At 52.0% G+C, this 15,103-nt stretch overlaps 6 protein-coding genes across 6 annotated transcripts; 2 read left to right on the top strand and 4 right to left on the bottom strand.

Annotated features, from left to right (window-relative positions):
- Positions 1-503: 503 nt before the first annotated feature.
- Positions 504-1,892, bottom strand: HO133_006343 (uncharacterized protein; the record flags this gene model as incomplete). The annotated part of the gene is made up of 2 exons (XM_037297241.1): positions 504-1,088; positions 1,140-1,892. 2 exons carry the CDS (start codon positions 1,890-1,892, stop codon positions 504-506), a joined length of 1,338 nt encoding a protein of 445 aa, XP_037147366.1.
- Positions 1,893-2,334: 442 nt separating this feature from the next.
- On the top strand, positions 2,335-4,217 carry HO133_006342 (uncharacterized protein; the record flags this gene model as incomplete). Its single annotated transcript, XM_037297240.1, has 2 exons — positions 2,335-2,497; positions 2,722-4,217. The coding sequence occupies 2 exons, from the start codon at positions 2,335-2,337 to the stop codon at positions 4,215-4,217; spliced, it is 1,659 nt and encodes a 552-aa protein (XP_037147365.1).
- A 2,275-nt stretch (positions 4,218-6,492) lies between these two features.
- HO133_006341 (uncharacterized protein) lies at positions 6,493-8,250 on the top strand (the record flags this gene model as incomplete). The annotated part of the gene is made up of 1 exon (XM_037297239.1): positions 6,493-8,250. One exon carries the CDS (start codon positions 6,493-6,495, stop codon positions 8,248-8,250), a length of 1,758 nt encoding a protein of 585 aa, XP_037147364.1.
- A 386-nt stretch (positions 8,251-8,636) lies between these two features.
- HO133_006340 (uncharacterized protein) lies at positions 8,637-9,757 on the bottom strand (the record flags this gene model as incomplete). Its single annotated transcript, XM_037297238.1, has 3 exons — positions 8,637-9,263; positions 9,317-9,387; positions 9,442-9,757. 3 exons carry the CDS (start codon positions 9,755-9,757, stop codon positions 8,637-8,639), a joined length of 1,014 nt encoding a protein of 337 aa, XP_037147363.1.
- A 2,039-nt stretch (positions 9,758-11,796) lies between these two features.
- Positions 11,797-12,957, bottom strand: HO133_006339 (uncharacterized protein; the record flags this gene model as incomplete). Its single annotated transcript, XM_037297237.1, has 2 exons — positions 11,797-12,529; positions 12,605-12,957. The coding sequence occupies 2 exons, from the start codon at positions 12,955-12,957 to the stop codon at positions 11,797-11,799; spliced, it is 1,086 nt and encodes a 361-aa protein (XP_037147362.1).
- Positions 12,958-13,501: 544 nt separating this feature from the next.
- On the bottom strand, positions 13,502-14,258 carry HO133_006338 (uncharacterized protein; the record flags this gene model as incomplete). The annotated part of the gene is made up of 2 exons (XM_037297236.1): positions 13,502-13,852; positions 13,908-14,258. The coding sequence occupies 2 exons, from the start codon at positions 14,256-14,258 to the stop codon at positions 13,502-13,504; spliced, it is 702 nt and encodes a 233-aa protein (XP_037147361.1).
- Positions 14,259-15,103: the final 845 nt, after the last annotated feature.

The following is a 15,103-nucleotide window of genomic DNA, read 5'->3' as shown; positions in this document are numbered from 1 at the left end:
TGTTGTAGGCGGCCTGGCTCGCTGGAACGATGACAATACAACACCAGGTGTCGACAGATTTCTCCACCCCGAGGTTTACCCGGCTACTGCACGCATTTGGAGAAAACTGAGAATCTACCATATATATTCCTTCTGAATATCACCATAAATCAAATTTAATACGTCTACCACCTGTTTCTACTAGTTGACGACATCGCCAAGGCACTTCAGCGATACGGGCCCGGACTTCGTACATAGAAATCCCCTCAAATTTAAGAAAGCCGGCAGTAGCCGGGTAAACCTCGGGGTGGAGAAATCTGTCGACACCTGGTGCAAGCTCATCTCTCCAACATTGTGGCTATCATTATTCACTCTACTGTACAGTCAAATCGATATCCGTCAGAGGTCACTCCAAGTACTACAATCATGAAAGGAATATCCTCCCAAGTCGTCCAATCCCTGGCGTCGAGGCCTGTTCTCAAATCATAAAAGCCAATGTACAACAATCCCATACTGACGCTCATCTAATCGTGTCCTCCGATTCTACGCCTCCAATCTTCGCCTACGCGAAGTCCGTCCACTATCTCCACGCCTTTCCCAAGCCCAATTTGGGGGTCATTGTGCCACCATTTCTCTTTCTCCTCGTGCTCGTCCTCGCTGTCAACTAATCCCCCGTGTCCGCTCTCGCCGACAACAATTACAATATCATGTCCAACCCAGTCTTTGATTTGGGCGATCGCATCCCCGCTCTCAGAAAGCGTTTCCTGGAGGTAGACAGTCTCAGGCGCAAGATGCTTCAGAATTTGGATGTAGCCGGTAGGCGTGGTAAATGGCATTATCTCCGTCTCTTTATTCACGAGCGCTTGGGCTTGCGTGTATAGCGTATTGAACATATGGGACCTTCCACCAGCAGATTCGGGATCGGGTGACTTCTCGCCTTGACTTTGTGCATCTTCTTGGCCGATGTTGGAGTAGGATGAGGCGAGTGAGACGTCTGGTTGTCCCGATTGTCGGTTTGCGAGAGGATGCTGTTTGAGGTCTGGGGCGTAGATGAGCACAAAGATGCGGGAATCGGGGTCGACATGCTCGGGTAAATGTGAGAGTATTGACTGTCCATTGTCAGCATAACATTGACCCCATTCCGATCAGCATATACTCACAGCATGCTCCTGGTGATACTCAGCATCTTCGCTGTGCTCATATTCGGTCTCAGCAGATACAACGATTGCAACGGTTTTCCGCTTCCCACTAGCTTTGATCGTGGATAGCGTAGTCTGTCTAGAAGACGTTGACCCTTCCAGATCCCGTAGCTCCGGTCCTTTTCGCGAAGGTTCTCCATGCTGAGACTCTGCTTCCTCAGACCACCTCGAATGATCTTCGTATCCCCCCTTACCCTCCTCTGTAATTGATGAAAGTGCGCCGCCAACTGCAGCTCCAGCGGCCGTCACACCAGCAACTACGTTTCGGCGCGCGCCATCGAATATCTGCTGAGGGCTTGGTGTCCGACGGAGTGCTCCTGACATCCGCGCGGCGATACTGGATTCTTCCGCTCCTCTTCCATCAGAGCCGGGCGCGAAAGGAGTCTGCGCGGCAGGTGGGCCTTCAAAGCCAGGAGGCGGACCTTGAAACCCCGGTGAAGGGCCGTTGCCGTAGTCGGATGGTGGAGGACCGTAGCCAGACGGAGGGGGAGCGTTGGTATAGTCAGGGCCTGAGGGAGGTGGACCAGCTTGGCCTGGTGGACGGTATGCCAAGTCATCGTCATCGTCGTCTCTTCTCTCGTTCCATACCCATGCTACGAGGCCTGCCGTTGCGACTGTGACAGTCACCGCAAGTGGAAGCCAGTAGCCCCAAGCTGTTCTTCGCGTCGAGGCCCCATAAGTCTGACGCCGTTGTCGCTCGTATGAGTACGACATGATAGCTATGACTTGTAAAGAGAACTGCGACAGAGGGATGACCACGGGGTGGCCATACGATAATGCCAGGGAATCAACGAAAACGCTTGCTTGCTCGGGTATCTGTTGACGAGCTGGGATCTGGGATCTCTGGTCCCGATGCTTGGCAAAGCGGGAGGGGCTGAAGATTCCTCCTGTCGCCCAGGAAGACCGATGTGCAATATCCAAAAATATTTGTACCAACCCCCATCAGAGTCATAAATAGTTTGTTCACTCCAATGGACTGGTAATAAAATGCTTTCGCTCTGGTAATGACCCTTATTTATTTACTTCAATGAAAAGAAGATCATATGACAAATCGACAAGATCCTTTTTCCAGATCAAAGTTTTTGACCGACTGCCTCGACATACCATTTAAGCAAAACCACAATTTAATAGAGGGAGGATGCCTCACGCTTTAGGCATGCCATCGCCAGGCTTCCAAGCTATAGTTTTGTGCGGCCCCGGGGTGTCGCTGACCACATTCACCGCCAGCCCGGAAGACTTTCCCAAAGCCCTCGTTCCCATAGCCAATCGGCCCATGGTATGGTACCCGTTGGATTGGTGCTATCGCATGGGAATTACGAGTAAGCGCACGTTTCTCAATTCTGGTTGTCTGTACATATGTTTGCTTCCATTTTCCACTGCCTGTCTTGCTCCAAATCTCTACCAAGAGAAGCTCTTTGTGCTTTATCTTTTGCCGATATTTCCACCACTATGAAAAGAAAGAAAATGTCAAAACTACAACAAGTCTAAACGTTTTATTTGTGTGCACAACCTCCATGATCCAAAAGTTAACGAGGACCAAAAGACATCAAACTCATCACCCCGCCTTCTTCAGCCGCGGCCATCACCACAGCCCTTGCCCAAAACCCGCACCTCACATCCCTTCCCCTCCCCAAGCCGGACCTCCTCGCCCCCTCCTCACTCTCCCAAAACACGCCGACCGCTGAAATCCTCCGCCATCCCGAAATCCAAGCAGCGATCAACGGCGACTTCATCGTCCTACCCTGCGACCTCGTCTGTGGATTACCCGGCGAATCATTGCTCGAAGCATGGATGATCCACCAAGGTGGGCTGGGCGGAGCGAGCCTGGAATCTGAGGGGTATCGGGGGGCGAAAATGGGGCTAGGTGGGGAGGGTGGTGGAAGGAGTGGAGGGTTAGGGGTATGGTTCGAAACCAAAGGTGAGGACAGCGTCAAAGGTGCCGAGACGGACTTTGTGATCACGACATCCTTACAGCAACCCGCGGTGCCTCCACCAGAAGGCTCCCTGAGACCACACATCTCGAAGCTGCTTTACGCCACAACGACGGATACACTCCGCGATATTACCGAAGAGAAGAAGGGATTTCCTATCCGCCATGGCCTGATTGGCAAGCATGGCCGGGTCAAAATGCTCACCACCCACCGCGATGCACACATCTACTTATTTCCTTACTGGGTCCTTGACATGATCAAGCGGAACGAACACTTCGACAGTATCAGCGAAGATGTCGTCGGCTGGTGGGCTAAAGCGGGCTGGCAAGAGGGTTTAGCCGAGAAGCTTCGTCTGCGCGAAGTCTTCGACCCGACACACTCCTCTGGGGAAGGCAGAGATGGTGAAAATGGCATCCATGCGAGTGGGAACATCGAAGACGAAATCGACCTGGCGAGCATGAGCAGTACGAATGTCAGCGCGCTCAAAGAGAGAGAGTCAGCAAAACCACCCCTCTCAGTCCCACCATTCCTATCTTACGTGCACCCCACAACTACAGCCACCACCTCTTCACCCCTAATTCGCCGCGTTGACACGCCTCACCTCCTCCTGCACACCTCCCTCCACCTCGCTACCCTCCCACCCTCAACAAACCCCCCACCAAACACATATCCCACAGGACCCAGCCCGCTGTCCCACTCCCAGAAGATCTCAACCGACCCATCGCTAATCGCACCGCACACCAATATTCATGCCCCAACAACCCTCATCGCCCCAAACACAACAGTCGCCACCCATTCTGTCATAAAGTCCTCTGTCATTGGCGCCAATTGTGTGATCGAGGAGGGGGTGAGGTTGACAGGATGTTTGCTGATGGACGGTGTTACCGTAGGGGAGAAAGCCGTACTGCAGGGTTGTATTCTAGGAAGAAGGTGTGTAGTAGGCAAGGCAAGTAATCTGAAGGAGTGCGAGGTTCAGGAAGGTTATCAGGTGGAAGAGGAGACGGAAGCCAAAGGGGAGAAGATGATGGTTTTTGAGGGACTGGAGGAAGGACTGGGAGAGGAGGAAGATGAGGCGGGTGGAGAGGGTATCCTTCTTGGGGATGAGTGATGTATCTTTGCGGAATATCACTTTGAGCGGTATTGATGTCGATCCGAACTGGTCCCCTCGGCATCGGGGCCGTCCCCTCGAAAGTAAACGCCATACAATCTAGCATGGGACGTAGAGCAGGCTCCGCCAGCAGAGAAAGTGGTAGTTGTAGCGGCACAAGTCCGCTGAAGTTTGGCGACATCGGCACAAGAAACATATCATGGTGTTTGCCAACCACTCTATTGGAATCGCTCCTACCGATCAATTGCCCAAACTCCCCACGGTTGTGCAAATCTCGAAACAGTTTGGCACCCAAGACTGCCACACATTTAACGCCTACCGGAGAGATATATGGACTGCCACCAACCCGTCAACTCCTCGTCATACTCGTATACGCCTGAGGATACGAATGAGAACCGTAGGCGGTCCACATACCAAGACTCTAGCGCCAGTATACCCGTATTCCTCCTCCTCCTATCGGACAGAGAACCAGCCGTGTCATATGTTCGAGTCCTGCGTGATGGCAGACTTGGTCCCGACTCCGACTTCGAAGCTCAGAGATCTATAAAAAAACCCTCAGGATCATTACGCAGATCAGGTACCTACTGAGCAATATGAGTGATCGCAGCCAGCTTCGTCCAAAAGTAGCGGGGCCGGTCAGCATTCACGGAAACACATTCGCGCCTGATCAGATATACGATCCAGAAGACGGCCGAAGCCGGGACATCTGGTTTTAGCCGGATCTTCCCTGTGCGACTGATCAGAGGGACTGTCGGCGCGCCTTTGACCAATTGTGCGATCTGAGGCTTTCCATCATCGGCGCTATTATCGGAAACTGCTGGGCCATCGTAAGGCATTCAGCCAGCCCTCCAACACCAAGAAGGCCATAAGCGTGCCAAGGGTGCAATCAACCTAGAAATCCGAGCCTCGACATGCACCGGAGCCTACACGCCGCCTCCTCAATTTCTGAGAGGCGATGGCGTGATGCTCGCTAACCCAAAATCGCAGCAGACAGAGGGGAGGCGCCCAGCAGAGCTTGTGCGATCACAAGCACAGCCAAGAACCTCCGTCAGTCCAGCCATCGGAGAATTACGGATCCAGGTGTTGCCCCGCAGGCAACAGCTCCCGTGTCTCATTGGCCCCAAAAGCCGGCCAAAACGCATCTCGGGAACCTAGGACCGCCACCGGCTCGCCTGTCTCTCCCAGAAAGACGCACGTTCAGGGCTACCGTCAACCGGCCGTCCGATCCGGAGGTTCCGGAAAGAGTGGGTTTTTCCCCAGAAATCGAAGAATGCGCAGAGCTGGAAAAGTCAGCTGAAAGGCGTCGCTGCGGGGTCGATGCAGGCGCGATGCAGGTGGTAGATCTCTTAGCTCGGGGGGCTCGAAAAAAAGGCCTCTGCTCTGAATTGCATGTTCAGCTGTCAGAAATCCGTGACCTCCTGATGCCATTCGTGAAAGGATTGAGACCCTCGAGCAAAGTCGGCAACATTGGCCGAGCTCTTGCAGGGAGCTTATGCCAGGCTCTGCGGAATGATTTTCGTCGTATATTGCCCGTGAGTGGTCGGTCTTGTTTTCCGAGCCCCACATTCCTGAGAGTGAAATGTTTCGCAATCTGTGGGGAAAAGACCCTGCATGTATGCGGCTAGCAAGATCTGGTATATCAGATCATTGGCTCGAGCGCAGCACCTCCCTGCAGGAGAGCTCTTTGGGAATATCAGATCAAATAGATGCAATTTCTTGAGGAATTCAGATCATCCGGCAACGGGCTGGATTGCACTGCCATAGTATCCTGATATGCAGTAGCACAAGTCGTTGGCAACAGTGGAGCTGATGTAGTAGAACCAGCTCATAATGTACCGCCTCGACGGCCGATAGTAGGCTCAGATTAGTCGGTTATTGCGATCACTCGAATATCTTCACTCTACTGCTGTCCCACGAGATGTAAGTAATCACCCCATGCATCAGATAGTACGTACCAGTTCTTGCGATGAGTAAGGTCCCTCACGAAGGTCCTGCTTAGCCACTGTCCATCAGGGTCTAGCGTATAGTTGCTCACTGAAACATTGACCCTCTGGAGCAGCATTCCAGCTGCCTTGCTCGCGCCTCTCAAATATCTCGGGACCCTTGAAGCCTATAAGGATCGCGAAAGGTCCATCCTTGTGTACCAGTATCCTTCCGCGCTCTAGACAAGTTGGTATTTTTGAACAGATTCTTGGTCCACTTTCGGAGACTACCTCTGGTAAGTTGACGGAGCTTCTGTACGTGCGGTGACCCGCTGACCCCGTTTACAGATCCGATGTCTTTCCTGGAGCGTCCCCTCCCCTGCGATGATGACTTTAGTCTCCGTGGCAGCAAGAGGACATCCGGCAGCCTGGCCGACGTAGCGCAATTTGTCAACCCTCAGTATACGCAGCTCGGATTCTTGACTCCGGAAGCATCGCCAACAGATGCTACACCTCGCCGTACATCATTTGCCTTGTCCGAGAAGAGGAGTACCTACTTCTCGGGTTCATCAGCAGCGTCCTCTTTCGCGTCCCAATCAGGATGCGGGACACCGTCTTCATCAACCCCGGGCTCGTCAGCATCGAATTCACGCCGTCAATCGCTACTACCAGAGAGTCAGTATTACCTATCTGCCATTTCTTCAAGCCCGTCAAATCGTCCCCAAAAGCCGGAGAGGGCTGCAGTCACTGATCAGTTGCCCTTGCAAGAATCTTCGCTCTGGTCATATATCACAAGCACAGATACAGCATCGTTGATCACCGACGGTGCGGCAGCTTGTATGCCAGGAGGCGACTTTACCATTGTAGCTCAAACTGATTCTCCGTGGTTATATGGGAGGGCAGTACAACCTGCGCAGATTGACGAATCGACAATTTTGAGCCGTGATCTCGAAGCAGAGTTCAACAATCCGATCGCTGCTGGAGCTTCTCACACCTTTGAACTCAATCAACCCCTTTTCAATTACGGACAGCCCACGATTTTCGAAAGTCCGCCCCCGCAGCCAGACACAGAAATGTACGACGCAGCGGGCGACTCCAGCCCCAATGCCCCTTCGCTAGCACCACCATTTGAAGTATGGCAGGGAAAATACGACACTGATAGCTTGATGCCAAATGCTGCGACAGCGGACCTCATTAGGCAAACTCTCAATAGCTCATCGCACAATTCGAAAAGATTACTGAGTGCTTTTATTTACCCTCTTCCGTCCGATGATGATTCGGAACGCGACCATGCAGCCTGTCAGACTGTCAACAAACGCAACAAGAGGCAGAAACAGGGCCAGGATATGTTCAATCGCGAGCCGCGGCCTAATCACAAACCCCACAAGTGTCCACACTGCAAGTATGCGTGCAACCGCCAGGAGCATCTGCGAAGACATGAGATGTCTGTACACGATCCGAAAGAGATGCTTCCGTGCGCATTTGACGGGTGCATAGACCGCAAGACTGGCGGGCCTCGGGAGATCATATGTCGTTCGGACAACCTGAAGGCACATTATACCAAGACACACTTCAAGTATGGCAGCAGTGAAAAGGGTGGTAAGAACTATAGAAAGTCCATGAAAGCGGCACACGAAAAGGGTCTTAGTGTGTACGATCCTAGATGGACATTGTTGCTTGACAGAAAGATGAATGTCAATCACGAAATCAAGGACCACCTGCATGTTTGGAAAATGCTGGGCTACTCAATTCTCGAGACTAGGGACACAAAGGTCCAAGACGTAGTACCGGATTGGCAAGGACTAGGTGATAAAACACTCCAGAAGGCTGATCCACTCCAGAAGGCTGATCCAAGGTGGAGGGCATTGTGGGATGGAACCCTCACCTTCGACAAAGCCATGGAGAGGGGACAAGATATGAAGGAATCAGAAGCGCAAGGGCTGCTAGGGGTCACCATGTTGGAGACAGAGGCTATGGGAATTAAGCACCTTGATCCTCGATGGACAGAAATACTCAGCGGCCGCATGAGTGTGGAGCAGTCAGAGAAGCTTGGAGTAAAGCACAGGAATCCTGTGTGGAAAGAGGTTGCCAGGCACAGGACTCGATTATGAGTCGGAAAGTTCTGATGATTATGACTGTTGGCATGAAACGATGTTAATGACTTGGATGTGGTAATGGGTGATGATTTACTCACTTCTTGTATACGTATTGTTTCCTTTTTGTCTCGGCATATTACCGTATATTGCGAGCATGTGATGGGAATTTAGTCACAAGCTGAGAACTGCATCCAGTACCGAAAAGCTTTTGTTAGGATACTGAGGTACTCGGACCAAGCAGCACTTGGAACACTCGGCATAGGCATGAGTCACCAGAATATGAATGGTTTTAGACTAGAGTGGATTGTTTGACCTCTTGTAGCGACACAAGATCCGCGTCGCTGCTACCAGCGCCATTATCCCCGTGCTGGCACCAAGCGTCAGTGGAAACATGCCATTTCTCAAGAGGACTTAGTGGAAATACCGTCTTTAGAGGCGGCTTTCTCAATGTTGTGTCCCTGGTTCTCTTTTCCCTTACCAAATACTGACTTGAACTTGTTCCCAACGGCCTGTAGGACGCCCTTGCTATCCGACATGGGAAGGGCTCCTTTCTCGTCCAGAAGGTTGATCCTAAGAGTAGGCACCTCAGAGCCACCGCGAGTCGAGCGGGAAGAGTCCAAGCTAAAGCGCTGGCCACAGTCGTTGCACTGCACGACTTCAAGCCCTTCGGCATCGTGAGCCTGATCACAGACAGCACAAGCAGGACTGTTTTCCATTGCGACAGAAAGATTCAGGCGAATTTCCAAAGGAACGAAACGAGGTATTTTAGTGTAGCCAGGACGTGGGCGGTTCGTGGGACCGCCGAGGAACAAACCCTGACGCGGTGAGGATTGTGTAGGAGGCTGATTTTCGAGAATTCGTGGTAGAGAAGCCGATCTACGTTGGTTTGGTGGTGGATGGCGGCCTAGAAAATTGTATCTACGTTGCCTTTCATACTCGGTTGTGCGAGTTCGCGGGACGCTTGACTGCAAGGTTCGAACGGATTCGAATGAGCTTGATCGTAGCGAGCTGGCTATGCCTGGAATGCGCTGTGGATATTAGTATGTAGTGCAAATTGCACCCATTTTAAAGAAGTCCTTACCTGGTTTGGCACAGGCGTTGAATGAGGTCTTGTGGTACTCGAGTCTGTAGGTTGTACGGCCGGAATCTCAGCTTTGCTCGTTCATCAGCTTTCTCTTATCAAGGCAGGTGGAAGGGTAGCTTTACCTGGTAATGTCGAGGACCCTAAGGACTCCTGAGACTGCACAGGGGCGAAGACGATAGCTCCGGAAGGTGCAATTCTGAGCTTAGCCTTTGATAGTTTCGAGGTACGAGGGTGGATGAGCTTCAAAACCTGATCAAGGCCAGACGGCTTGATTGGCAAAGCAAGATCGCCAGCTGAGGATCTGTGCGATAGAGTCTTCGTTCCTCTAATGGCAGATTTGATGAGGATGGTTGGATGAGGGAGAAAAGTCGGAGTGTTTGGGATATCATCCTTCTTCGCCGAGCCACCCCCAGTTCTGCCTAGTCCATGGGGAACCATATTTTAAACGCCTCGTAATGCAAACACCAAGTATTCAACATGCAGTCAGGCAATCTTGAAAGAGACGGATTCTTTCCACCTAGCTTACAACAATATGGTTCGACGCAGTGTCGGAGGCAAAGAACCGCACTGAGATGTCCCCACACCTTGCTAAAGCTAGCTGATGTGCTTGCAGCTATTACAGGCACCAAGCGCCTCCTTCTGATGTCCTGGACGACTCGAACATGGACAATGCAAGTTGACAGCACTGACAATAGTTGAAGAGAAAAATACTGCTGAAGCTTGCGGCTTGGTCGCTAAAAGTCTTGTGACTCGTCCCAACCTCCGAGCAAGCTGCTACCCCACACGGACAAGAAACGACGTTACTTCTCAATTTGAGAGGTTTATCCTGAGCCAAGGGGGCCGATAGTGGTGACAAGATACAGAGAACTTGCTATCAGCTCAACCTTCTGTCCTCGATCTCGGAGTGGGATTGCAAGAAGCTGCTCAACGATCTCCAGGTGTTCAAGACTCTACCTCAAGCCTGAAACAGCGTCGAGCTGCAACCACCGCTGATGGAATGGAAGGGTAGCTTCCCCCCACTTGACCCAACAAGAACGCTCTCGGCAAGTCGCTTTCGTTGCTGGGGCTGGACGTCAATGTTGTGCAGCGAATGGCAGCTTTCGATGGCAGCTTGACCAGTCTCGCGTCTGGGATTCTATGAGCATCAACGCAGTCAGCAACTGCTTCGCCCCAATAAGACTATGGGCCACTTGCTAATCTTGGCAGTCCGTATCGTTCACCTAAAGATGACAGGCCCTCTGATCCGGTTTGCTGCTCTATAACAGCGTCAATACTCTCGAAGGCGACTCCTGCCTGACCTGCGGAACGAAAGACTGTTGGAGTAACGACTGCACTAGGCAAGTATATGCCAATGGAAAAGTGATACCTGAGGAAGAAAGCGTACGTTGAAAGCAGAAATAACAGAGAAGAGGTGGTTGGGTCAATGCTCCTGCCTGATGAATCCATAGAGCATACTGACGAGGAAGGCAGGGACGACAAGTGCGGACAGCACAGGAGGAAGGATCAACTGGCCCGCTCCGAGTAAGACTTGATGAAAGGTCTTCGCAGACAGTGCTGGGAACCTGGAAGGATCCATACCATGTTGAAGTATACAGAGCAAGAACGCTAGCTCCCTGCACACGAGAGCCTTCCAGGAGGTTAATGAAAACAGATATCTGTTCTAGCTCCTTAAGACTAGAAAGGCTAAGCCATAGAAAAGCCAGCCTCCCATCTCGCCAATCCTTTCTAGACTCACTCGAAAGACAACTCCGGGGGCCGGGGTGGGAGAAGCAGCTGCCAGAGATGCTGTGCCCTCCCCGGGTGCCCAGTAGAAGCCAGGGGGGGGGCCTCCATTTGGGCCGCGAGCTGGCGGGCTCAGATGATCCCATCTCATGCCGAGAGCATCAGGCCCAGTTGATTGAGCAATGTGGCCCTCACCTCACTTCTACACTCTTCATGCACACTCACGCGTCCGATGCTGGCCCTGGCCAACCCTTCCCTGAAAAGTTTGGTGGGAATGACTCTCTCTTGGTATTCTGGCATGACAGTGATGTCAACAGCTGTGTGTCTGATATGCCCCCTTATCGGTGCTTTCCGAAACACTAACCCGTTTCGCGTAAGCGTATTGTGGCTTCCAGACAACTGACTGGAAGAACCTAAAGCATACGACAAGAAGAGGACTTCAAAACTGCTTTGGTTCTACATCTTATTTCATTTCCTCTTTATCTCAGAATGCATTACCTTTGGAAGGTCTGGCTGTTTTTATCTCATCCTGGCCAGCTACCGCTCTATCTTCTTGCTCAGTCAATTCCACTTCAGCCCTTCATCACTGTTGACTCAGAAGATGTATCATATCCACTGCTGGTGTAGCAGATTGTCATTAGGAGTTTGTCTCCAATCATTGGGGTATCAAATGCAGCACCTCACAGACAGAGACTCTCGCTCATATAGATCCATACGCAAGCTGTTCATATGCCCTTAATCCCTAGCCCCGAATCTCACCCAGCGATCCCCATCTCCTTCAACCTGGCCTTCTTCGCCTCCTCCTCCCTCAGTTGATCCCCCCTCCCCAGAAACTCCATCCTACCCAAATAGCTCCCCCCACTCTTCTCCGCCTTCTCCAACTCCTCCCGTAGCCCTTGCCTCTCAACCTCTGCCTCCCAATCCAACTTTGACTTCTCGACCGTGTTCAGCTTCACCTCTTTCTTCTTCCCGAGCTCCCACACTCTAGCCTTCGTCGCGGTGTTCAGATGCTTCGTGCCTTGTCCGCCGATGCTGGTGGGCAGGTCCGAGCGGAGAGGACGGGTGACGCCCTTGATCAGGCACTGCGGGTTGGGATCCAGCAGCCCCTTTCGTGCTAGAGGACGGCGTAGAGGTGGACCGGCGATCGCGATGGAGAGTTTATCTTTGGAAGCTAGATAGGCTTGGGCCTCTTTGGACGCGGCGGGGACGATTTTGGTCGAAGTGTGGGTTTGGCCGGCGAATGTGTAGGTGTGCGGTATGGTGATTGTGGGCTCGGGACTTGAGACTTGGAGAGATGGGGGGAGTGTGTCTTTCGAGAGGGTATCTGAGGATGGTGGAATGTTCTCTGCGTTGGCGTTGACGTCTGGAGGCTTCTGAGCATCGGTCAGTGGTCGAGAGGCTTGAGGATTGTTCAGGCGTGCCCAGACGGAGTCGAGGTCGATGGTTGCGCCTGAGGATTTGGAGACGGTTTTCTTGGTTTCATCACCTCTGTCAGACACATGTCAGGGCCAGGTTCGGTTCTCAACAATTGTAGCAAATTCAGTATCGTAAAGGGCAGTATACCCTCCCCTTCCACTCCTCAATCTGACCCTAATACCCACTCCCCTCTGTCCGTTCTCATCCTCGCCCTCATCCAATACATCCTCATGCCCATCCTCAACTTTCTCTTTACCGTTCCCTTTTCCCTTCCGCCGCCTCTTCTTGCGCTCCTGTGCCACAATCCCCTCATCCCCACTCGCCATGTCCACGTCTCCATCCGCATCTGTTTTCCGTTTTTTGTCTTTCTGAGCTGTAGTCGTAGCTGCATCGCTAGCCTCACTTTCGTCGCCTGAGGATGGGGAGAGTGAGGCATCGAAGTCGGAGTCGGAGGCGGAGTTGTAGGCGTCTTCTTCGGGGGTTGGCAGGGCTGGTGGCATGGTGGCTGTGGAAAGGGTAGGCGGGAATTCTGCTTGAGGACGAATTGAGAGAGACGGTGTGGTCTTCCAGCCGGTACCTGTGGTGTAGGATGACCAGCTAGTGGCGAGAAATGGCGAGCCGTTCCGTAAATGTGGAAGGTAGAGGCTGGTCAACCTTTGGAAAAGTGATTGGGTGCGTACGGAGCATGCCAATGAATAGTGGGGTACGGCAGGGCTTATTAGGGCTGGGGTTGGGCAGTAAGCTTTATTCTTGCTCTATCGTCGATCGAACTGTAGAGAGAAGCCATGGGCTGGAGTCTAAACACCTCCAGTAGCTCCTCGATGTTGAAGGGAGAGATGACTGGATTTCATGACCTTGTTCCAATACAACTGCTATCCATATCTGCGTACCCCAGGCATCCAGTATATACAGGAAGGCCGTTGAACCATCATACCCGCGTCCCAAACTCCACTAAAGGCACCACAGCCCACCCAAGCAGCTTCGATGTGCACATGCCTCTCGCTGCTCGCCCCACCAATAGAAAATCGCCTGACCGGCGGTTATTCACACCAGCTCAACCTCGCTCTTGGCTGCCCCCACGCCGCCCTTCTTCAATTGCATCTCCACCCACCATCCCCAAGCCGTAGCTCCCACAGCCAGTACCTCAACAATGACCAAGACTATGACCAAGTCCAACGCCGCCATCCCGTCGTTACAGATTTTCGTGAAATTTGAAGGCGCAACGTTATCAAAGCCATGCCATCTGCAAGTCCACGAATTGAGCGTTCCGGAATAAGTGTTGTAGGCTAAGTTGTTGGTGACGACCGAAGCGAATACGATGGTAAAGAGGGCGGCGCAGAGACAGAGGAAAGAGAGAACGGTTGAGACGAGGTTTGTATTGTGGAGTCTCTGTCGCTATACGATAGTTGTCAGTATCGTGAACAACGGTGATGGCAATGGTGCGACGTACCATGGGAATGAAAGCAACAGCGAGATATGCAAGACTCAAAAGCGCGACAGCGATGCCGCATCCTAAGACTGCATGGCTGGGCCGCAAATCGACATTCAAAGGCCAGAGCGGTAGTATCCATTCAGGCTCAAGCCGAGAGTTCGAGAAAGCCCGTAAGGAAGCACCGGCACAGGCAATTATGGCGACCGAAACAACCAAAGTGATTGCTGCGATCGCGACTCGGATGAGATGAACCCATCTGGAAAAGTTCTGGTATCTTGCTGCAAGAAGGTCATCTGTGGTGTAGGCTGGGGGCCCGATGCTTGGGCTACGGCCAAGAGTAGAGAAGGTTGGGGATGTATTAGTAGTCATCTGGGGCTTTCGGTCTGGAGAAGATTTCACGGCTCCAAAAGCCATGGCAAATATTTGGGAGAAGTGTTGATGTTGAAAGGCCAGCGACAAGGTCAACAAGAAGAATCACGAGAAGGCGAAGGGAGATTTGAAACTTGTTCTGAAGAATCGGCAAAGGTCATATGAATTTAAGGGGAGGTCGTCCACGGTGGGGGTCCTATTAATATCGAGTCTCCATGCAGGGCGACATCTATCCCTCTCTCCGCAAATGATGCACAAGTGATAACGCAGCAAAACGACAGCTAGACGCCCAACCTAGTTGACGACCCTTTGATAAAGTATGCATCATTTACGATGTCTCATTGAAGCTCGCGCGTAATCTGAATGATTGGTGGAGCTCTTTCATGCCCCTGGGCTAAGACACATCAACGACTGCAGCAAGATCCTGAGCAAGGTGGCCATTGGACAGTCTCATGACCAGCCGGAGGCCTCAAAATTCAAAAGCCACTCAGCGCTTAGAGAGATTGATATCTGATGCAATACTGAAAGGTGAGTGGAGGAGCTCGGGGACGGGGATGTGTTGAAAACAGGGTTGCGGGCAGATCCTCTAGCTGCCGATCTCTTAGCGTCTTGGTGGGGTCGGCGTTTAAATGTGATGCTATTTTGGGCTGTTGAACACTTCAAGTACTGTGCGCAGTCACAATATGGGCATAGGTTGACAATAGAAAAGAGCTTCTCTGATTGTCCGTGACTCAACGGCTAGACATATTATACAGATGCAGCTTTAGACCCAGGAAATGATCCATTCCATGCAATTCCTCCGTTCCCTAGCGTTTTTCACGATCATTAAACTTGCGCTCGCAGCC

This window comes from Letharia lupina (assembly GCF_014066315.1).
Source record: "Letharia lupina isolate WasteWater1 chromosome Unknown contig_24, whole genome shotgun sequence".
Lineage (NCBI taxonomy): Eukaryota > Fungi > Ascomycota > Lecanoromycetes > Lecanorales > Parmeliaceae > Letharia > Letharia lupina.
This window is presented reverse-complemented; position numbering and strand designations above follow the sequence as displayed.